Source organism: Harpegnathos saltator, unplaced genomic scaffold (genome assembly GCF_003227715.2).
Source record: "Harpegnathos saltator strain DR-91 unplaced genomic scaffold, Hsal_v8.6 scaffold13, whole genome shotgun sequence".
Taxonomy (NCBI): Eukaryota; Metazoa; Arthropoda; class Insecta; order Hymenoptera; family Formicidae; genus Harpegnathos; species Harpegnathos saltator.
The window spans coordinates 827,208-851,111 of NW_020229906.1; the positions used below are offsets into that span (position 1 = coordinate 827,208).

At 35.0% G+C, this 23,904-nt stretch overlaps 4 protein-coding genes and 2 long non-coding RNA genes across 10 annotated transcripts; 4 read left to right on the forward strand and 2 right to left on the reverse strand.

Moving 5' to 3' along the window:
* The first annotated feature begins 21 nt into the window (after positions 1 to 21).
* Positions 22 to 5,762, forward strand: oxt (Xylosyltransferase oxt). Of its 3 annotated transcripts, XM_025307863.1 has the most exons (10): positions 22 to 252; positions 614 to 877; positions 1,192 to 1,377; positions 1,475 to 1,616; positions 1,791 to 1,950; positions 2,033 to 2,175; positions 2,245 to 2,411; positions 2,488 to 2,869; positions 4,139 to 5,097; positions 5,193 to 5,762. In XM_025307863.1, exons 2-10 carry the CDS (start codon positions 854 to 856, stop codon positions 5,658 to 5,660), a joined length of 2,631 nt encoding a protein of 876 aa, XP_025163648.1. In that variant the 5' UTR covers positions 22 to 252; positions 614 to 853; the 3' UTR covers positions 5,661 to 5,762. The 3 variants fall into 3 exon arrangements, with proteins under 3 accessions (XP_025163648.1, XP_019700573.1, XP_011152395.1); XM_019845014.2 differs by having other exon boundaries at positions 1,475 to 1,950; XM_011154093.3 differs by lacking the exon at positions 614 to 877 and having other exon boundaries at positions 1,475 to 1,950.
* Positions 5,763 to 9,602: 3,840 nt separating this feature from the next.
* Positions 9,603 to 16,098, forward strand: LOC105191011 (E3 ubiquitin-protein ligase ZNRF1). The gene is made up of 4 exons (XM_011154088.3): positions 9,603 to 10,655; positions 11,650 to 11,745; positions 11,914 to 12,019; positions 12,393 to 16,098. The coding sequence occupies exons 1-4, from the start codon at positions 10,280 to 10,282 to the stop codon at positions 12,448 to 12,450; spliced, it is 636 nt and encodes a 211-aa protein (XP_011152390.1). The 5' UTR covers positions 9,603 to 10,279; the 3' UTR covers positions 12,451 to 16,098.
* A 524-nt stretch (positions 16,099 to 16,622) lies between these two features.
* LOC105191010 (uncharacterized) lies at positions 16,623 to 17,286 on the reverse strand. Its single transcript, XR_850415.3, has 3 exons — positions 17,100 to 17,286; positions 16,899 to 16,983; positions 16,623 to 16,752 (listed from the first exon to the last, which is right to left on the reverse strand). It is a non-coding gene; the product is annotated as an uncharacterized LOC105191010 (long non-coding RNA).
* A 176-nt stretch (positions 17,287 to 17,462) lies between these two features.
* On the forward strand, positions 17,463 to 19,381 carry Aps (diphosphoinositol polyphosphate phosphohydrolase 1 Aps). Of its 2 annotated transcripts, none has more exons than XM_011154086.3 (3): positions 17,463 to 17,939; positions 18,156 to 18,326; positions 18,566 to 19,381. In XM_011154086.3, the coding sequence occupies exons 1-3, from the start codon at positions 17,841 to 17,843 to the stop codon at positions 18,863 to 18,865; spliced, it is 570 nt and encodes a 189-aa protein (XP_011152388.1). In that variant the 5' UTR covers positions 17,463 to 17,840; the 3' UTR covers positions 18,866 to 19,381. The 2 variants fall into 2 exon arrangements, with proteins under 2 accessions (XP_011152388.1, XP_011152389.1); XM_011154087.3 differs by having other exon boundaries at positions 17,465 to 17,939; positions 18,156 to 18,311.
* On the reverse strand, positions 19,118 to 20,892 carry LOC112590652 (uncharacterized). Its single transcript, XR_003114371.1, has 3 exons — positions 20,458 to 20,892; positions 20,040 to 20,109; positions 19,118 to 19,282 (listed from the first exon to the last, which is right to left on the reverse strand). It is a non-coding gene; the product is annotated as an uncharacterized LOC112590652 (long non-coding RNA).
* Positions 20,893 to 21,786: 894 nt separating this feature from the next.
* On the forward strand, positions 21,787 to 23,892 carry l(2)09851 (WD repeat-containing protein 1 l(2)09851). Of its 2 annotated transcripts, XM_025307865.1 has the most exons (4): positions 21,787 to 21,869; positions 21,948 to 22,353; positions 22,773 to 23,177; positions 23,262 to 23,751. In XM_025307865.1, exons 1-4 carry the CDS (start codon positions 21,800 to 21,802, stop codon positions 23,749 to 23,751), a joined length of 1,371 nt encoding a protein of 456 aa, XP_025163650.1. In that variant the 5' UTR covers positions 21,787 to 21,799. The 2 variants fall into 2 exon arrangements, with proteins under 2 accessions (XP_025163650.1, XP_025163649.1); XM_025307864.1 differs by having other exon boundaries at positions 21,787 to 22,353; positions 23,262 to 23,892.
* The last annotated feature ends 12 nt before the right edge of the window (positions 23,893 to 23,904 follow it).

Here is a 23,904-nt window from a genome sequence, read left to right on the forward strand (position 1 = left end):
TAACCTAACCTAATCTCTTCGACAGCGACTTGGTTGTGCTGTCACACAGTACATACCTGCATTCGATGCATTCATGACAGTGCATACGATGGGATATGCGGAGCGCATGAGTGGAAGAACACGTTCGGTTTTCCGTCGAAGAGAATAAGATCAGAACTGATTTACACCACCGATGAAGCCGAACGATAAAAAATCGTTAGCTTCGATGGACTTGGCTTCGATTATACACCGTAATCAACGGTAATCAGAAATGTAAGATATCTACTTATGTTATTTAAGAGACAAACCCTATTTTTTGATATGTAAAATTCTTGGCTGCTTGTGGGAATTTTTTTCTTTAAATACCATTTTGGAGCTATGAGATTATTTTTATTGCTTTTTTATTTTATACGAGTCTATTGTCTCAGATATTACTTCTGATAAACTGTAAGACAACTTATATATTGTGTTAAGAATATTTAAGAAACATGTAGAGCATGTTGTCTCATGAGCAAAGTTGTTAACATACAGACTAGTATAATAGCTTTAACATTTACCAAATTTAGGATCTCTCTCTCTCTCTCTCTCTTTCTCTCTCTCTCTCTCTCTCTCCCCCTCTCTCCCTTTTTCTTAGATACACTATGAAGAAATAGATTGGCAACAATTATGAGGCAGATAAATTCTTGGATCCTATGGAAGTTCTACATTTATAAAATTAAATTGTCATGCAATAGTTTGGGAAATATTTCAGGAATGATCTTAAGGAAATATTTGAGAATGTTTGGTAGAGAGTTAAGACTAAGTCAATATAAGAATTGTCTTAAGGATTAGATATTCTTGATGTTCATATATGTACGAGGATTAGATATTCTTGATGTTCATATATGTAATAGTATGTGTGAGTATATAGTAATATAGTAATAGTATGTGTATATGTATATATATAATATTTTACAGATATAATTTATTTTTCAAAATATTTTCTATATATCTTGGTATTACATGTTCCTTAGATGTCCTTGATACAAACATAATATATAATTAATCTTACAATTTACCAGTTGATATCTGAGATAAGAGATTCATGTAAAACCAATAATACAAGTGATTTTATTCTCAAATCTCAAACTCTCTTTAATCTCTTTAATCTCAACTCTCAAATAGTATCGAAGATAGATTTTCAGAAAAATTTTACAGCCAAAAATTTTACAGAAACAGCATTTGAAAAACATGGTAACCACCAAGAACCCGACCGGCCGATCATCTAGCTGTTTACGCAAGTATCGGCTACTTTTCACATTCGGCGTAACTGTACTGTGTGTACAAATTTATCTAGCGCATACATTTTTCGGTCTGGACAATGGCAGAGATAAATCTAGCCGGCTATCATCCGGAGAGGTAATTCTTATCTAAACTTATATTAAAAACAGTATGAAACCATGTGTGTGAAAGTAGCAAAATTTATTTACATTTTGTTACTTAACATTTTTCACAGACTGGTTCATCTCAACCTGAAGAGGGCGAAGGTTTACCGAAAGGCTTACGTCAATTGAAGCTTCCACCTGACAAACAAATAAATATAAATAAGCAAACTTTGCAATCTCAACGAAATCGCACCGCCAGAATCAAGCTAGATCGTAAATCACTAAACTTTATACCTATGTGCGAAGTTACAGGTAGAGAAGCAGTGAGTGCCGTAACGCGTGCTCAGAGTCAAGCATGCAAGCAACGCATTGTCAATGTGACGTGCCTTAGCCAGCAGGGTTTACTATACCCGGAAAGAGTACAATCTTTGTGTCCTCATTCTCCAGGTTTTACAGGCATGCCGACCAGCTTAGGCTGTTTCAAAGATGATAAGACTTTGAGAATACTTTCTGGTTATTACCACATTTTCAAAGGGAACAATTCTCCGGAGCATTGCGCTTACATGTGTCTTCAGTCGGGATATCCATATTCTGGTACAGAGTACTCGTTAGTATCTCTCAGAATTAATGTCTACCTTTATAGTTTATTTAATCCTCTTCGAATATATCATGAATACATGCAATTTTAGTGTGGAATGCTTCTGTGGGATGGAGGAACCATCGTTTACGAAACGTTTACCAGATTCTAGTTGCAATATGAAATGTTCCGGCAATCCGAAACAGTCATGCGGTGGCTATTTAACTATCAATATATATTGGACTGGAATTCAAAGTAAGTAAATACATGTAAATATATATAGATATCTATAAGATTATCAAAGATCTCATCTTGGTTTAATAGAATTTAAACCCCAAGAGGCGAAAAACTCAAGTTTAAAGAATGAATCTGAACAGCCTGCGCGAATAGCCTATCTACTAACAGTGAATGGCAGGGCAAGCCGACAAGTGAAGCGGCTTATAAATATTTTGTATCATCCGTCACATTTATTTTATATCCACGTTGATGCAGTAAGTAACAAACTTCGATATTATGCCGAATTTGATAAACTAATAGATGTATTTAAATCAAGTTTTATATTTCCAGAGGCAGGATTATTTATACCGTGAAATATTGGAGGTAGAAAAATCATGTAAATTGAATAATATCAAAGTAGCGAGAGGAGAAGGCTTGAGACATGCAAGTATCTGGGGCGGTGCGAGCCTCTTGACAACTCTTTTAAAGTCTGCGCAACAGATGCTTGCTCATCATCATCATTGGGATTTTCTCGTGAATCTATCGGAATCCGATTTCCCAGTGAAAAGCAACAATCAATTGATTGAATTTTTAAGCTGGAATAAAGGCATGAACTTCGTGAAATCTCATGGAAGAGAAGTTCAACGTTTCATAACGAAGCAAGGTTTAGATAAAACATTCGTCGAATGTGAGGCACGCATGTGGAGAGTCGGCGATCGAAAATTACCGGATGGTATGTGACTTTGTTTTAGCTCTTCGAAAAGATTTACAAATATTAATATAAAAATATAAAATATCTGCAACATCCAATATACTTGTATCTTGGAAGAAAAACAGCTAATTTTCGTTTCTTCTGCTTTTAGTTATAGAAATCTTAGAATTGATGTGGATATCTTAAAACAACATGTATTAGTTGTATTGATTAACTAATATTTTAGTAATTAAAGAACAAAATGTGCGATATATATAAAATTTTAAAATTTTAAAATGTTTACAATTTTTTTTCTCTAAGGTTTCTATAACTAAAAATTGATAAAAGAACCTGGGCATTATTCTCTAAAGGTATAGATACAATATATACAGGGTGCTAAATTTCAAATGTAACAGGTAAAAAATCTCGAAAACTATGAAAGATATTAAAAAAAGCTAAAACACGTGTTTCATGATTTCGAAGGGGAAAGAGAATGGTATTATCAGTTTTTTATTTGGAGGGCATTTTCAAGAGCAGTTGAAGGTCAACTTAATTTTTTAAATTAGAAAGCCCAATTTTTTATTATATTTTCTTTTTCTACCAATTAATGTTAATAACTTTTGTCTGGAACATTTTCTTATTTACCTAATATTTTTTGAAATATTTAAAGATTACTTGATAACTTTTTCAACATTTAACTTATGATATCTCGCTAACTATTCGCCGAAAGAAAAAATAGTATTAGACTTTTTTATTTTATTTACTATCAAGAATATATTACTATGATAGTGCCCTAACTGTTTTGTTAATTTAATAATTTTGAAATTTCCAAAGGTCGATAAGTTAACAAAAGTTAGGGCACTATTATAGTAATATATTCTTGATAGTAAATAAAGTAAAGAAGTCTAGTACTATTTTTTTTTTCGATGAATTAGCGAGATATCGTAAGTTAAATGTTGAAAAAGTTACCAAGTTTTCCTTCAATATTTCAAAAAATATTAAATAAAAAAATATTTCAGACAAATTGTTAAAATTAATTGGTAGAAAAAGAAGATATAATAAAAAATTGGGCTTTCTATTTTAAAAAATTAAGTTGACCTTCAACTGACCTTGAAAATGCCCTCCAAATAAAAAACTGATAATGCCATTCTCTTTCCCCTTCAAAATCATGGAACACGAGTTTTAGCTTTTTTTAATATCTTTCATAGTTTTTGAGGTTTTTTACCTGTTATATTTGAAATTTAGCACCCTGTATAATATATAGATTGAATGTAATTAAAAACGGTATTGTTATCTTTGTCTTTTATACAGGTATTCAAGTTGATGGTGGTAGCGATTGGATTGCACTAAGTCGGGACTTTGTCGAGTACGTTGCCAATCCGAATCCTGATCTACTAGTAGCCAGTCTGCTAAAACTGTTTAAATACACTTTGCTGCCAGCTGAATCGTTCTTTCACACTGTTTTGAGAAATTCGAGATTCTGCAGTACCTATATAGACAATAACTTGCATGTAACTAACTGGAAGAGGAAATTAGGATGCAAGTGCCAATATAAAGCGGTAGTGGACTGGTGTGGATGCAGCCCGAACGATTTCAAACTTGAGGATTTTAATCGGATACGAAACACAGCAGATCGTAATTTATTTTTCGCCCGGAAGTTTGAACCCATCATCGATCAAAGAATTGTGAATAAAGTAGAGGAATGGCTGTATCCCGATAGAACAAACAGAACGATTAAAGCCGGAGGCTATGACATGTATTGGCAAAGTCTCTATCATCATGCAGACTTGAGTCCGCATCCTGATGATGCATTATTGACGCTTTCCTATTCCTTGGCAAGGCTAGTTTTTCAGAAACTGAAGATGAACTATAAAGATATCTACTTGTTAGAGAACACCGCATACTTCCGAGAAGATCGATTCACTGGTATTCTGATTCTCGCAGAGAATAATGATAAATCCTTCAGTACATCTGTATTATCCAGTGATCATGTGAAACGCGTAGAAGCTTTGGTTCATACGCGACATAACTTCTCTACGAATAGATATTGGCTGGGAAAGATACGAAGTCTCGCTGTTAGTACAGATTACGATCAAAAAGAGCAGACATTCAGAAATTTAGTAGGTAGTATAGGCCCGTACTCAAATCCAGTGTTGGCTTATGAATTCGATACAGGTATTACAGTACCACAAAACATATCAGTCCTATGGATTGATCCACAGGGCCGTTTGGCCGATATTAATCATATTCTGCTTGAAGAAATGACTCTGGTAATATACACTTATATGTTAGCTTTATGCTTTCAAAGTCCAGTAATTAAAGTACTCTCAATTAATTTATATAATTCTATCATATATGTCTTCAGGTGGGACATGTTAAACCTCAACTAAATGACCAGTTAACTATTGGCACTTGGCAGCTATTGTTGGTTACTGACACCCTGCTGGTGACGAAATTGAATTTTCTAGTGACTCCATTGTCCTATTGGAAAACCAAAAAGATCGATCCGAAAAAGGCCAAGGAGATAATAAATGGTCCGAACATCGTTTACCATGTTACAGAGGAAATGAATAAGAAATGGTCGAGCTTAGTGAGATATGCGATGTTGAACAAGCAGAGCGTGCACGATCAGAATAGGATTATTGATGCCGGCAACGGCATCGATGATTACATAGACAAATTAGTATACGAGCACTATGACATTGTCGAAATATGCGACGCCGACGACGAGAGTCGAACCAAAACGAAGCTACAAAAGTGTACCAAGATACATTGGAGCTCTTTGAGCCCTGATTCAAAGGCTGAAACTCGTAACCTATGTCAAAACTACTAATTAATTACTTTACCAACTACGTGCCATTTTCGCCGTTTTAAAATTTATTCTACGTGTATAAAGATTACAAACGTCTTTAGATATTTTTATATTGACTAAACTGTAAATATATATATATAATGTATTTATAAGACAAAGGTATTATATATATACATACATATATACATATGTATACATATATACATATGTATACATATATATATATGTGTAAATATATGCATATATGTATACATAAATTTTTGGTATATGTTGTAATTAATAATTCTGTCTAATTTTTTCACATTAAAAATTAATAGATTATATTAACGCGATGAAGTATTACTATATTTAAAAAACAAACATTCCCGTGATAATTCTGGAACTGTAATATTCAAATATATTTTAATATTAAAAAATACTTAGATTCAAGTAATTTTTAATATTTTTATATGTACATGTTAATTGGCTGTCGAATAGGGGGAATTTTTATTAAAATTTCGACATTTTCTGGATCAATCGCACTTCGATATCTGCCCATTATAATTTGAACTATCGGTGATAATTTGATTCAATTCAATTCAATTCAATGGCTCTGGTCGTGTGGGTTGCCGCTCCGACGCCACTCTCTGGGGTGATAATTTACTGTCAATATACTTGCATAAAGGTTTTTTTTTTAGAGAGTGGCGTTGGAGCGGCAATCCACACGCCAAGAGCCATCTATTGAATTGAATTGAATTGAACTTGCATACAGGCATAATACACAATGCGCAAAGAAATCGATCAATTAAGGCCATTGCACGTACAAAAGTTTCAGTCGTAACCGTAAGTCCGTAAGCAAATTGACCAATCACAATTCGTATATTTCGAGATGCTGGATTGTGATTGGTCAATTTGCTTATGGTCTTACGGTTACGACTAAAATTTTTTTACGTGCAATGGCCTTTAGAATCTTTATTTCTATTGCCATGCTGAAAATTAAAGACCCTGATTGGTTCATTTTCTTATGTGTATTCTGTTCTTATGTGTATTATGCCTTTATGCAAAAGTGTGTGCTTTTCGCTTAAAGCGGGAAGCACACACTCTTCCATAAAGGCATAATGCACAACGCATAAGGAAATGGACCAATCAGACTCTTTCATTTCAAGCGTGGCAATAGAAATGAGGATTCTGATTGGTTTATTTCCTTATGAGTTGTGCATTATGCCTTTATGTAATGGCCATTCTACAATAAGCTATTAGTCATAGCACATAAGAAAATAAACCAATCAAAATCCTCCAATCTATAAATGAAAAATTCCGATTGGTTAATTTTCTTATATTTTATAACTAATAGCAGAGAGAAGAATGAGAGCGGCCACCGGCCATATTTCGGGGGATACGGCTAGGCGCATTTTAGATACGCCATCTGACCAAAATGCGCCTAAACTACGTCCGCTAGGCGCACTTTCACGGTGATAAAAGTAAAATGCGCCTAGGTTCGTGTCCGTACTACTTCCATGCAATGGATAGTAGATTAGAAAGAGACAGACGACAGACAATCGTTCCGTCTTTGTCTCACTACTGAGCGGCGCGCGGCAGTAAACACGAGGCGAGGTAGCGGCGATCTTATCGCTAAGCGAACATCTCTCCGCTTTTCTTTCATCTTTCACGCTCCAGAGACATCAAAAGACGCGGTAGCGTCTCGTGTCAAGGGAACGTGCGAAGCGAGGAATTATTTTTCACGCACGCGAGGTAGCATATGGGAGACTAGACGAGCGTCGACATATTATCTGTTTCTTTCCCGCTCGTCTAGCTTATTGACTGCGTGAGCCGCGAGATTTTTCTCGCTACTCCTATACCTCGCTCTTTCTCTCTCTCTCTCGCTCGTTCTTTCTCTCTCTCGCGCACTTGCTCGCTCTTCCTTTCTTCTCGTGTTCTTACGGCTTGGTTAAATATATTAATTACATGACAATATATATATATAAATAAATGACACATATATAATGTATATGTATATAAAGAATATTTAGTATTAATGCACAAATAAAGAAGAGAGAATTATAATGAGAGACGAAAAGTTAATAGAAATCCACTCTTAGCCAATATATACATCTTTTAAAAATGATTTGTTATTAAAGTATATGACAGAATAATTTATTTATGCTAATAAATTTAAATTAAAAATTAAATGAAATGTTGTTTGTTTTGTAAAAGATATTCCATTGTTACATTTTTCTTTTCGTAGCAAAAATAAATTTAGTCTAGTAAAAGAAGAAATTAGTTTTATTATCATATTTCAATTACGACTTTATTATTTAATTTTACGAATAGATAACGTGCATATTGTTGCTCAACGGAAACCGCGAGAAAATGGTGATCTCCGTCAAAAAATAAATGCGAACTTTTTAATAATATGATAATCTTTTTACGTAAGTGTTTGTTTTTATAGTATAACCTGTTGAATTTTATTAATTATTAATTCAGCATGTTATAGTATAAAAAATATATTTTAATATAAAAATTAATGTAATATTAATTGTTTGCATTTGCAAGAAATATGGATAGAACAGGATAGGTTGCAATGATACATAGGAAGAAAAAAGATAGATGGATAAATAGATAGATATAGAGATAGATATAGATGGATAAATAGATAGACAGATAGATGGATAGATAGATAAATAGATAGATGGATAGATAGATATAGAGAAATAGATAGATAGATAGTTAGATAGTATAGAAAAAAAGATAAATAGAAATATAATTATCATTATTATTATTATTAATGTTTTCAGTTTCAAGAGAACATTCGCTTAAACGTAAGTCTTACTTAGGTCCAGTTTCACGACTTATATTATATGTCATTTATTTATATATATATATTGTCATGTAATTAATATATTTAACCAAGCCGTAAGAACACGAGAAGAAAGGAAGAGCGAGCAAGTGCGCGAGAGAGAGAAAGAACGAGCGAGAGAGAGAGAGAAAGAGCGAGGTATAGGAGTAGCGAGAAAAATCTCGCGGCTCACGCAGTCAATAAGCTAGACGAGCGGGAAAGAAACAGATAATATGTCGACGCTCGTCTAGTCTCCCATATGCTACCTCGCGTGCGTGAAAAATAATTCCTCGCTTCGCACGTTCCCTTGACACGAGACGCTACCGCGTCTTTTGATGTCTCTGGAGCGTGAAAGATGAAAGAAAAGCGGAGAGATGTTCGCTTAGCGATAAGATCGCCGCTACCTCGCCTCGTGTTTACTGCCGCGCGCCGCTCAGTAGTGAGACAAAGACGGAACGATTGTCTGTCGTCTGTCTCTTTCTAATCTACTATCCATTGCATGGAAGTAGTACGGACACGAACCTAGGCGCATTTTACTTTTATCACCGTGAAAGTGCGCCTAGCGGACGTAGTTTAGGCGCATTTTGGTCAGATGGCGCATCTAAAATGCGCCTAGCCGTATCCCCCGAAATACGGCCGGTGGCCGCTCTCATTCTTCTCTCTGCTAATAACTTATTCTAGAATGGCCCAAGAGTGTGTGCTTCCTGCTTAAGCCGTTAGTCATAAGACGTAAGCAAATTGATCAATCACGATCGGTTATTTTTTGGAATAATTGATTGGTCAATTTGCTTGTGGTTCAAGACTAAGGCCGAGTCTACAATGGTGATTTAAGTCATAAAAAATTAACCAACGGCAGTCGATTATTTTCCTCACATTCAACTGTAATTGGTTAATTTCTTGTAGCTTAAAGCTTAAATCATCTACTGTAGACCAGGGCTTACAGTTGAATGTGAGGGAAATAATCGACTGCCGTTGGTTAATTTCTTATAGCTTAAAGCTTAAATCACCTATTGTAGATCGGGGCTAATGGTTTATTGTAAAAGACTTGTAAGTAGAATGGATTATAGGAAATAGTTTTGGCGTTCTAATGAACAGTCTAATGAACGATACATGAGTATCTAGATTATGGTATGTTTGAGCAACAAGCGGCTGACTTCAAACGTGAAGGCGCCTGTGCATACACAGCGACGAATGACGCGCATAACTACAGAGTGGAGTGTCTGCGCGAGCCGAGCGCGTTGACATCTAGGAATTTATCACAAGATGTCGGGGGATGTTTTGTGCGACGAGCCGCTGGTATGCTCGCGGACGAAATGACTTGCTTGTTGTGGCTGCGCACGTCTGCTAAATTCCGGCCTAAGTTAAATCCTAGAGTGTTGTAAGGACGCCGGTGAAGCAATATCAGCCAGGTTGTCCGAACCGTCTGCCGCCGACACCGACGTGAAGCGGAAAGAGACGAAGAGATCAGGGCGAACGAGGCGCGAGGACGGTGCCAGTGTCGTGTGTATATGTGTGTGTGTACCACTGCCAGAACTTGAGATAACCGGAGCGCGGTATACCGGAACTTGATTTCAATCTCGTGAACTAAACAATCAGGTGATCGTTCGTCTTCTGCAGCAACGAGACAAAAAGACAATTAAAAAAAAGTAAAAAAGAGAGAGAGAGAGAGTGAATAAGACAGAGAGGAGAGTAAGAAAGAAAAGGGCGAAAGATAGAAAAAGAAAGAGAGAAAGAGAGAGAGAGAGAGAGAGAGAGAGAGAGAAAAGGAGATACAAGGAGAGAGAGAACAAATAGACACGTGGTGACAATTACAATCTTTGCTGGGATGGGAGCCAAGGCAAGCACTGTAGCACAGTCTGCTGGTGGCAATGGTCAGTCCTCCACTGGAGCCAATGAGACAATGCAAGGTTTCTCCATGCTTCGTTCTCTACCTGGTGGTGTTGGCATGCTACAACATCAGCACCAACAGGCCAACCAGTCGCAAAGCTCACGTGTATCTGGGGATAGTAGACAGCGTGCACGCTCATTGAGTTCTGTACCGGATCTCTCTTCTGCCGAACAGGCTGCTCTTGCTACCTCAGTTGGGGTAGGAGTCGGTCAGGCTCTTGGCTTGCCGCAGCTGGACTCCGATGATGCTGATGAAGATAGTGGACGTGTTTACGCTGCTCACAGCTTGCCTTCACACATTTGGTCCCTCAACGGTAAGTGGATTTATCTGAGTTTTATTCAGTTCACATGTTTACTTGGACAAAGCTTTGCAAGCTAGAGTCAAGGAAGCTACCTTCTCACTGACCATGATTAACTATAAAATTGCTCATTGTATCAATTATAAAATATATTGTGCATTCATTTTGTTTTTACATAACATGAAAGTATGTTATATATAAAATATTATAAACGGATAAACTACTAAAGAGTTGTTTAGTATTTTATTCCTGAAGAGAGCTGTACAAATGATACTGCTAAAATAAAGTCATCGGAATGGTTGTTCGTTATAAGCGTCAATACTTTTCCAGCTACATATCTATTAACGCAGACATATCGATTTGTACGACAGGACTATTTTAACAGGACGGATTGCCGTACGGCATGTTTCAAAAGTCGCTTAGTCTTTAATACGAAACATTAATCGACAATCTCTAACCTAGCTGCGAGCAGATGTGTGAGCGAGGTTATGTCGGCGACCGCAAAGTTTCGCGGACGGAGTGTTCGCGACGATGATTCGCGGGTGGGACAGGGGGCGTTTGTTTTGACGCGTGTTGCCGAGGTGGTTGGCCCGGTAACCGTGTACAATCGATGACTACCTGACCGCAGGATAGGTAAATTTTAAATTAGCGATAAATATCGAGTAAAGAAAGGCAGAGAGAAAAAAAAGAATACGCGCCGATCATCGCGAAAAATGAGTCTCGACAGAGGATCGCCGCGCAGGACGAAGGGTCATGGCTGAGGTTATGTCGGGTCTATTATGGGAATTATAGTAAGTTCGTGCCTGAACGAGTCCGAGGCTGAGGCTGTCCCGGTAGACCGAGTGAGGAGGGTCTTATATGGTATATTATATTTTCCTCTTAGTATATTTCAAGTTTGTATTTACGTAGTTCTATTTTCTTTTCTTTTTCTCCCACCCTCTCCCCCTGTCCCATATTCTGCAAATATACTTAATCTTATTTTTTCTAACATTCTTTGACCATGTTCAAGGTCTAAAGTGTCCCGTATGCTCCAAGTTCATTCTACCGGATGATATAGAATGTCACCTGGTCATGTGCCTGACCAAGCCACGGCTCAGTTACAATGGTGAGTTTATTACAGTAAAATATATATCATTGTCAGTAAATAAAAAATACTCTTTATATTTTTTGTTCATTAATCAGTGAATCATTGTTTCTCAAACAAGATTTCTTTAACCATGTATTTGACAATTATTGTGGTCATAAATAAATATATTGTCTCTTTACATGACAGAGGATGTGCTAGCAGATGAAAAAGGTGAATGTGTCATTTGTCTTGAAGAACTACAATCTGGTGATGTTATAGCTCGCTTACCTTGTCTCTGTATATATCACAAAAAGTATGTATAACAATGTGACTTAATTATTATTCTGTTTTAATTCCATATTAGCATAGACAATAGCAAATATTACTAGTAACATATAGATATTTAGTTATTCTGTGATATGTGATATTCTATGTATATGTTACATGAGGAAAATATGAATATTTCTCTATCATAAAAATATTAGGGTTTATAAATAGTAAGGTTTATAAATATTAAGAATATAGTATGTATGTGTACATGTGCGTATAAATAATGAAAAGGTAACTGAAGGATATAAGCAAGGATAATATTTATTATTGGCATTGGGACTCATTATTTAGAGTTGAAAAGTTAACTACTTGTCCTGTATTAAGATGGATACTAATAATATTTGATGTCTGTCTAGCTGCATTGATAAGTGGTTTCAAGTGAATCGTAGCTGCCCTGAACATCCTGGAGATTGATTCGTACCTGCTGAATTTGGAGGAGCTTACAGTGCTCACAGAAGCTCACAGTCCACAAACAGTGGAACAAGTTGCTGGCCCAGAGGACATTCACATTGATGGGATTAAGGCAGAACGAAATGACAGAAATTTGAAAAAAGCTAGTCAAGGTGGCTGCTAGTCCGCAATGGTGATTGGTGCATGCGGTGAATTGTTCAATTGAACATGAGACTCACTGAAATCGAACATGAAAGCAGATGTTTAATTCAATCCTCAACTCTACTACTGTTAAGCAGGGGACTTAAGAAAAAATCGCCATAGGATTCAACGATACAATGCTATTACCTATACGTATCTACAATTACTCTATTATTGCTCTATCGCTTACTATCGATTGTACCATATTTATAAATTTTACTTAGTTTTACGCCTTGAACTCGATTTAGTATTTAAGCTGGACGATCTTTATTACTGTCGTTCATGATTTTCGGTTTCATATCCTTTTTATTCGTTTTTGGAAAATGGGGGACAGGACGAATCTTAGTCAAGGATACCTGCATAGTGAGCAGGTGAGCTCTACCTTACATAAGTTAGTTATACTTTTACTGATTTTTAGTGTCGAGACCATGTATCGTTTTTCGTTGTCTGTTGGGGGATGAGTGCTAGAAAGGATATTTTTGATACTTTCATAAAAGGGGAAGCCAGGATGTATAAGAGTTCCGAGCGCTGGAGACGTCGTAACGCTGTTGATGCTGTAGTAACAATAAAGGTTCTGATTTAACCTTCCTTACTGAGATTCATAATGTGATAATCTCTTTCGTTGTTAATAGAGAGAATTGACACTCCGTGTTACTGAGATGTACAGTCTATTGTCGATTACCGAGGATTACCTACTGTATAATTAATCTCTTTTGTATATGATAAGGAGGATTGACATAACCCAGCAGTAGTTTTTGTAATACGAACAATCAAAGTCTATTATTGTTCCAGTAATGTGCGCAAAATGTGTATGTCGGGTCGGACTTATAACTTGCGTGAAGTTAAAATAAAATAAAACTATAATAATAAGAATGTGGGAAAATATGGACAGTGCACTGAGCAAAAGGGGAGGTAGAAATAAATTATGTTAATAAAATCGAACGTATAAACATATGAATATGTAGGGTGTCTTACAACCAACATAAAACACTTTAACAGCGTGTTCCAAAATTTAACTCAATAAAATAAAACGTCCTAATTGGCACTAGACGATATTGTTGAGCTTGAAATTTCTGGATTGTAAACAAATAGAATTAATCGCTAATATCACGTGAAAATGGAGCATTCTATACGTAACCAATCTTCATACACTATTAAAATATTTTATGAAGGCGTGGGATACCCTGTGATATGTGTATATATATATACATACTTTCATGCACTTTCTCTCGGCTACATATATTAGGAATTAGCTAACGACTTTTTTCTAATTTATTATTAATTTCAAAATTATATAGTTATAACAAATTAATCTTGTTCTTTGTTTAACTTTAAATAGACACCAGCAGGATTTTATAGGTTGAAACTTAGTTACCAAGATATTTTCAATATTAAATCTTGCTGTTTATTCTTCTATATTATTCATATTAATCTTTGAATTCAGTATAATCATGCTATGTATCATATTGTATATTTCATATTCCCTATTCTTAAAAAATTATAAACAGTTAAATCTACCGAAATATCTATATTCGAAAGAAAGTGCATGATGCCTAGGACACTCTGCATATATATATATGTATATGTATATATATATACATATATATATATATATATATGTGTATGTGTATGTGTGTACTTTTTTTAAGCCATGCGAAATAAATGACCGTAAACGACGGGCTTGGTTTCATAAAACTGAAAAAAAAAATAAACGGAGAGGGAGAAAGAAAGAAAAACATGTAAAGAACTCGAAATAAAAATGTGACATCGATAATAGCGATAATACGTCGAAAGAAAGTCTCCCCTTGCGTTTTGTTTCTAATCGAGGCAAGAATTGTCTCGCGGCTATTTTATCGATTTTACGATATGTAAGGTTTGTTGTATGCGCCGATTATAAGGGCGAAGTATATAGAAAAGAAAGTGCAAGGTGATGTGGTGACGAAGAGAGATGTAAAAATAGATCGCGTATTCTATATCGGCACGCGACAGGGCGTGGAGTGCATGTATTGCATGTGTATTGCACATGCAACATATGCTTGTGCGCGTGCGTGTTCGCCCGCCTCGCTCTCAATCCTGTAGCGGTATTCCATATTTTGTAATACATATATCGTTAGGATATATGGTCTATTCATATTCGATACTGGATTTTCTTGCGTTTTGTGCATTTAATATATTAAGCCTCAATTTCTTTTCTTCGATTTTACCTCAGCTTCTCTTATGGTTAATCTATATTGCAAGAGAGGAAGAGAGAGGGGGGGGAGAGAAAGAGAGAGAGAGAGAGAGAGAGAGAGAGCACGTAAAGCAGAAATGAAATTTTTTTCTTTTTTACGCATGAAATGTAACATACACGGCACTTAATATTTTTTTTTATGTGAAAAGAAACTGCTAGATATTTTGCCGGCTTGAAACCGCATTTTTTTCTTTTTGTAAAAGTATGCTGGTTTGAAAGAAGAGACAAAAGGAAACAAACAAAGCTGCAAAAGGTACGAATAAAACAATAGATCCGTTTCTCATAGGGTTTCAACAGGGTCACTGTAATGTATTCTTATCTCTATCACTGAATGCTATTGCTTGAGACGCTTTCCTAAAAACACACATAATCATATAATGGACATTTAAATCGTTTTTCTCCTTCACGAGGATGTGTCCTTTTTTGTAATATTTGGAATACTTATCTCTCTTAAAAACTCAAATCAGTTATTTGTCCTATTTCTTTTACGATTAGGAAAAGTTTCAGAGATAATAGTCGGTGATATTACAGCTGATAATCAAATACTATCATCTAAAGAATGTTTTCCTTTTTTTCCCCGTTATAAGAATATGTCCTTTTGAAATATTTGGGATATTTATCTCTTTTGAGAATTCATACCCACATCAGCATTTTATTTCTTTTACTGATATGAAAATTTTTTTCAAACAATAATTGGTGATGTTTTAACTCATAATCATACTATCATCTAAGAAACCGGCTCTGGTTAACATCCTGCATTTAGAAATTAAAATTCTACCCAGAGAGAGAGAGAGAGAGAAAGTTTGGTTGGAATTATTCAAAAATATGATTTTTTTACTGTATACATTTTCTCCCGAAATTAAATTCATCAAAAAACCTTAGCTTCTAAACTTCAATCATATAAAAGCTACGAATATCTCGAAAAATTGTTGCTGGAAGAATTAATTCAATATAAACGAAGAAAAATTAAAATTACATTCAATAATTTTAGAACATCTTTTGTTGAATCATATCAATTTACAGTTCATATCAATTTGCAGTTTGTATGTATTATCATAATTGCTTGATATTTTTCAGTTATCTTTAAGGTAGGATAAATATCTAAAAACGTCTCTAGAAGGTATTCTACTTATCTTTCATGTCTCTAAGATATGTTTTAGGCATTTGTGCTATCTGGGCTTATCTATATGTCGATAAATATAATATGGAATTCCGCTGCTTGATGGCTATAATAATAATGATCTAATCATCATGAAAAACGAGTAAATTATGAGAGCCCATAAAAAGCGCGTTAGCTTAGCTACGTAGAATAAAAAAAGATCATGAAAGGCGGTGGAAACCTAAACTCGCAGGATTGTAACTGTGGACACACATAGGTTGTAATGAAACATTTGTATGTATGACACTATTGACTTAAATATATAGTTTATAAGCTATATTTCAGATTTACAAAGGATCTAATTTTAGAAGCTGTTTTTTTCTTGTTTTATACTCTAGCAGCAATACGTAAAATTGTGCGCGATAATTGCGCTCATACATTTTATGTGTAATCGGAATTCTTTCAGATAATCTTTCAGATAAGAAGTTGATCTTATTGAAAATTGGATTGGAAGTTATCATTTAACTTAATTACTAAATGTTAAGCTAAAATCGCATTTAAGTAAAATTGAGATTCATAAAAAGGATAAAATTTTATTATCCACTTGTATCTCTCCCTGAGAATAATTTCATAAAATTGTTTTTATTTTTATCATTTGAAAAATATCGCCGCTCTTAATTATTGATTGTGATAAAAATGATGAATTCTTTCTATGACAGTTATTAATTTACTTTATTCAGCCCACTTGTTACGAAATAGCTACAATTTTCCAATGACGACCCCGTACATCGTGTATCTATCAAAAATAATTTTATAAGAATATTTTAAATATATAACTTTTTTATCGGAAAACGTCAGGCTCAATTCGACCGACTGCTTGCTTTGATCGAATAATTTTAATTTTATCATAATCTTGTGGAATTTGAAAGAATCTGTACTTACTGTAAATGATTCACCATATTTTCAAATTTCATCAGAATAGAACCGTGATTTCGATATCAAAGTCGATACAATATAAATGAATTACCTAAAAAATGTATAAAGATATAACTACAAATTTAGGTGACATTAAAATTTAAAAAATTCTGTCAAATTCTGTAAATTAGATTAAAGCAAACGGATAATAATTTCAACATATATAACCTTAAAAGCTGGTAGTAACACGAAATTTTAATTAGTGGCTTATATAATTTCCACATTAAATAACCTCAATATATCGCATATTAGATGCATATTGTCATATAAGTCTATATATTGTTTAATGCCGCGTTTGTGTTCTTTGATTCCTTCTTCCTGTTTTGAACAATAGTACACACGTGCTACGTTTACACATGTGACGAATCACTTCGAGATAAGAAACATCGCGGTAACCAATCGACGCTCAGTTTCGATATCGTCTTTGGAAGAATGCTAAATCGATTGGTCAAATAGCAGCCTTATCGCGCAAGTGATAATACGAATGTGTTTAGGAACGTTCACATAGAGAGATGAAGTGGAAGGGACTTGAGTCCGCGGTTGCGACGCGATACAGTGGTGGGGGCGTCTTGCGGTTGGTTGGCGCGGTGGTTTCGGAAATTTTGAGGTTAAAGTGAACGCCTGGCGTGGATCGGGTTTCCGGTCGACTTGCCGCTTTATAAGGACGACGTAACATCGACACGGCAGACGCGTCTCGTCGTCGGTCGTAAACGGGCGCGTCACGGCTTATGTGAATTCAGCGTTCGCACGCACGCACGTACGTACGGCAGAGTGGACTCGATGTCGGTAATATGTCGGTTGCGAACAACATTGAGACGACGCGGGTGCACAGATTGGCCTGTCCGGCCGTTTGACGAATATTTATGAATACACGGGATGATCTGAGACGGCGGCGTCCAACGGTACAACATGGTGAAAGAGAAGGCGAATTCGACCCGCATCTACGATTCGGAAGGCTACAGACGCAGAGCTGCTTGCATCTGCGTGAAGAACGATCTGGAGGACGAGGTGAGCCAGCAGATGGCAGCCCCTTATATTGTTGCCGGCGTTAGGCCGTTTATATGGTCAAAATAAATGTTTTTCCGTCGTTTTTTTTTCATGTTTTTTCCTTTGTGAAAAGCTGACTTTCAAATCCTCGATCAGCTCGAACGCAACTCTGTTGAGACCGATAAGTAAATTGAATGAGTCTGGCCACACAATTTCTAATCGCAGTGTAAATTGTAGGTACTATTAGTTACATCCAGTCGGAAACCTGACAGTTGGATAGTACCGGGTGGTGGTGTCGAACCGGAGGAAGAACCAGCGGTCACGGCTCTTCGTGAAGTTCGAGAGGAGGCTGGTGTTTTAGGACAATTAGGCCGTTGCCTCGGCACATTTGAGGTTATAACTCGTGATGTATGCCACACAACACTGATATTATTACATTATACTCCTTAAATTGCAATGGTATCTTGTAACCAACACTATACTTTCTCTCTCTCTCTCTCTCTCCCTCTCTCTTTCTCTCTCTCTCTCTCTCTCTTCCTCTCTGTCTCCCCCTTCCTTATCTTTCTCCTTTCCTTCTTCCTCTTGCTGAATATATGAGTATTGTATCATAGTCTCATGTGGTCTACCAAACCAATCCATTTTTACAGAATGTGGAACACAAGCACAGGACACAAGTGTGGGTTATGCAAGTGACTGAAGAACTACCAGAGTGGGAGGACTCACGCGCTATCGGTCGGAAGCGAAAGTGGTTTACCATACAGGAGGCCCTGCTCCAACTCGGTCAGCACAAGCCCGTCCAGCGCTCTTACCTGCATAGTCTCCACAATACTAATCCTCGACATAATTCTACCACTTCACCACTGTCCCATCATTCGCACTCTACGATGGCATCTATTGAATTAGTGAATAATTCTAGTAACAATCCTCATTCGGATAAACACAGCTAATATCATCGTGAGTCATCTATATTTCTATCAAAAACATGGTCGCCATTCTTGGAGCAGTTTGTTGTTACTCCTCCTTTCTTCCCCTAAGGGAATTATGATAATATTTACTGCTACAATTTTATATATAAATTAATATTACTTATACTTATCTTTATTACATAATATCCATTACATATTAGTTATAATTTAATTATGTTTATTCTCATATAGATTATTGATAAAGCAGTTCATAAAAGAGGTATTTTTTGTAATGTAGCCTTTCATTTCTAACGTGACTTTTAATGAAATATGTCGGACGAGAGATAAATTGTTTAATTTTATTATTTAATGTTTGTGTCTAATATACATAGAATGTCATCTTTTTTCACATGTTCTGCTTAGTTATGACAATTACCACCATAACTTTTTCTACATTTTCTAGAAAGAAAGGAAAAGTTATATAATGGTTAGCATTACAAGCAGCAGTCTGCATGTATCTTATAGATTAAATTCTTGAATAAATTTTGCAATAATTGATTTCTGGGAATTATAATATAAAAAATGCCCATAAAAATATTGCTTTATATTGTCTTCATCTGAAGAAACTAAAGTTTTTTGCTACTTGAGTTTTCTGCATAAAAAGGAAAATATACAATATAATGTAACATACAAATCCATATAGCGCGTTCGTTATAGAATATTTATTGATATTTCATTAATTGAGTTTATTTTTCATTAGGAAATGATTTTAGATATCTATAATATTCTGTATTATATTCTTGCAATATTTTTTGTGATAACAAGTAATTTTTTGTGTAATTTAGATTTTAAAAATTTCCATAAAAAAACTAATGCGAAAGTAAACGACAAACTTTTGTAGCAAGTTCCAATGAAACATTAAATTTTTACTACTTAAAAATAATACTGTGTATCTTTACAAAATCTACCTACCTATTTCTTTTTAACGATTATAAAAGTGGTAATGTAGTTTCCTAGAGATACTTTACAACTGTACATGACATGTACTATCTACCTTTCATGTATATTTATAAATATATAGTATGTAAATGAGTATATGTGAAATATACATGTTTTGATGGTATTGTATTGTATATATTGTGTATATATATATATATATATATAAAACACCATCAGAATATATATATATATATATATATATATATATATATTTTACCTGTATTCATAGTTAGGTCTCCTATATCCATCTAGATGCTGCACGGATTATTTTATTGGCTACAGACCATCTGAAGATAAATTTAAGGAAGTCTCAAATATAAGGCTTGACTACGAATACAGGTGATATAGGATTATCAATAGTAAAATTTTATGTTTATCAAGTTCCATCGTATTGTGAAAAAATAAAAAGCTGAAAGTTTTCTTTTTAAAATACATTTAACAAAATTTTATAAACATTAGTTTTTAATATAAAAACAAAAGATGAGATTAGAAATTAGGCAGTTATATCTTGAAAATAAACGACAATATAAATTAATTCACTATAAATAAAAAATGGGGACTTTGAGCTTCAAAGTATTGTAGAATCATTTTGATATTATTTTTAACAAAATTATAACCTGTTGAATTTTACCTACGTTTTAATATAAGAGATAAGTACAGGGTACCTATTATGGATCTCATCGGAATCGATTCCGATCGAATTTATTCTGTTATTTCCTAGATTTCTATTGTCTTTTCGGGAAACGGAATTATTCTGATCGGAATCGATTCCGACGAGTTCCATGATTGCTACCCAGCTGACTATCTGTTTCTGCTACTTTAGAAATTGAAAGGACAGCTAATCCCAGTTCAGTTCAGTTCGGTATATGGCTTTAGGTAGAAGGGTATATCCATATGCCATTCTCCCAGTTCAGTTCAATATATGGCTCCGGACTGCATTCAGCTTTGTCCATACGCTATTTTCCAGTAATATGAAGGTAAAAGAAAAACAGGGATAACGCGTACGCAGTCCCCACGATCAAAAAATATACGTAGTTACAAAAACCACATCCAACCGCCACGGAGGCGAACTAAAGACTATAGTGGAGGTTCGTAATGGAGGACGCGTTCCGTTGCGCACATTTATATATAGTTCATGTTACGTATATTGTAGAAAATGCGCGCATAATGCGTGAAACGGAACGCAGTCAAGCATACTACGTCCTGTGGACCGACCTTAAGAACGTCCGATCGAAATAAAGCTAGCGGCACACGATGCTTGTTTTCGTGCTGGATTGCTTGCTGGATGAAAATATTGCATTTTGATTGGTGCATTTCCATCCATCTTCGAAAATATACCAATCAGAACGCAGTATTTTCATCCAGCAAGCAATCCAGCACCAAAACAAGCACCGTGTGCCGCTGGCTTAATAATTATTCAGACCCCTTAGGCCCAGTTCCACAACTTGCTTTAAACGGAGTTTAAAGCTAAACCGATGATTACAAGCAATAGTATATGCGCATATACTATTGCTTTTAACCATCGGTTTAGCTTTAAACTCCGTTTAAAGCAAGTTGTGGAGCAGGGCCTTATAAGCACGTGGTTATATTCAGGAGTGACCAATAGCGTATATATTTATATTAAATTTAAATAATTTTATTGTAAAAAGAATAGAATTTTATTGTAAGAAAAATTCTATAGTTAACAATATATTTATTATAATATTATTTTTAATTATCTATTTCTGTGTACTTCATACATTTAATGCGTAGATTTGCTTAAACTACATAACCTATAACATTCATTTAAATATCCTTTGAAGTTAGCGTTCTATATTAACACGTTTCGTATTGCATGAAAAAGAAGTTGCTGAAAATCGATCCGGTACAGAACATGTTAATATAATAATAATCATTGGTTCGTTTAAGCATTTTGTATAAAAATGATAAATGTTCCATATAGATATCTATATAGCTACCGTATAAACATCTGCGAAAATGGAACCTATTATAAAAATGGAGGGTATTATAAAAGATGAAATTGATAACGACGACAGATTAAAAGAAGATGAGAAAATGGAACCTATTATAAAAATGGAGGGTATTATAAAAGATGAAATTGATAACGACGACAGATTAAAAGAAGATGAGAATGACAATGAAAATGAAGAAAAGACGATATCAAAGGTGTATCTCCCAGGACAGATTTTGGAAGAGGGAGAAGAACTTGTCGTCGACAAGTCGGCATATAGGTTACTACATCAAGCACAATCAGGCGCACCATGTCTGAGTTTTGATATATTGCCCGATGATTTGGGCAATTCAAGGGAAAATTATCCCATAACTATGTACATAGTTGCTGGAACACAAGCTGCACATGCTCATGTTAATAATGTTCTTGTCATGAAGATGTCTAATTTACACGGTATTAAGCAGCACTCAGAAGATTCAGAGAGTGAAGAATCAAATGATTCAGAAGATGAAAGCGAAGACTGTAATCCAGTAATGAGTGTTGCACCAATAAGACATCAAGGGTGCATTAATAGAATAAGGTATGTTTTTAATCAAATTAAATGGCTACAAATCATAAGATATAAGTTTATAAAGTACTGAAAATTATATTAAAAGAATAAGAAAAATCACACTTGATTTTTGTGTGTGTGTATGTAATTGCAGATATATTTGAAAATTAATATTTTTATTATAACAACATTGACAATGAATAAGTATACCAAAACTTTTAATATATTTATATATTAACTCTTATAAACTCATTAATCTAAGTAGTTCAGATTAGTATTTTGATTATTATAATTAATAATTTTAATTCTTTACTGCAAATTATTGTATTACAATATGCTATAAAAGTGTCAGTTTTCAACCGTTATAATTCTTCACATTTATATTCTCATATAATTCACACACAATCATAATCTTATATATGTATATTTATAAGATTATACTTTTAAAGATGTGCAAAAGTTTATGAAGTACCTCTAGCTGCTAGTTGGAGTGAATTGGGACGTGTAAATATATGGGATTTACGAGAGCAGTTAAACGCCATTGAGAATCCTGCTTTGCTTGCTACATATCGTAACAAATACAACAAAGAAAAAGGTGGAGGTGTTACACCATTATTCACATTCAAAGGCCATTTATCTGAAGGATTTGCCTTAGACTGGTCTCCAATGAAACCTGGCAACTTAGCGTCTGGTGATTGTAAAGGCAATATTCACATATGGCAAATTGGTACTGACAGTCCAACATGGCAGATAGATCAAAGGCCATTCAATTCACATGCACCACATAGTGTGGAAGATTTGCAGTGGTCGCCATGTGAAAAAGATGTGCTTGCATCATGTTCAGTGGACAAAACGTTTGTACCTTCTATAACATGTTTATATTACCTTTTTATTACAATCTGACGATTTTTTTAAGAAATTAATTTATTTTATGACAGCATAAAAATTTGGGACACGCGAGCGAGTCCACACAAAGCATGCATGCTGACAGCATCTGGTGCTCATCAGGCAGATATCAATGTAATTTCATGGAGTCGGATCGAAAGCCGGTTTATAGTGTCTGGAGGAGACGATGGACTGCTCTGTATATGGGACCTACGACTTCTCAGTTCTAGTAGAGCGGACCCGATAGCCACTTTCAAACATCACACAGCGCCCGTTACCACTGTAGAGTGGCATCCTACAGAAAGCACAGTGTTTGCCTCGGGAGGTGCTGACAATCAGATCGCCCAATGGGACTTATCTGTAGAAACAGATTGCTTAGAAACAGAACAAAACGACGAATTAACCAAGCTGCCACCACAGTTGTTATTCATACATCAGGGTCAGTCAGACATAAAAGAGTTGCATTGGCACCCGCAATGTCCAGGAACTATGATATCAACTGCGCATTCAGGCTTCAATATATTCCGTACGATTAGTGTCTAATATATTTATGCTTAATTCGATGCGACGCACATGTTGATATATTTTGCAAAATATATTTGTGCAATCTCTATCTCTTTTATTCAGTTTCCTTTTGAAGATTATATATATATATATATAATGTGTATGTATAGTCAGGCTGAGATATTGATCAAT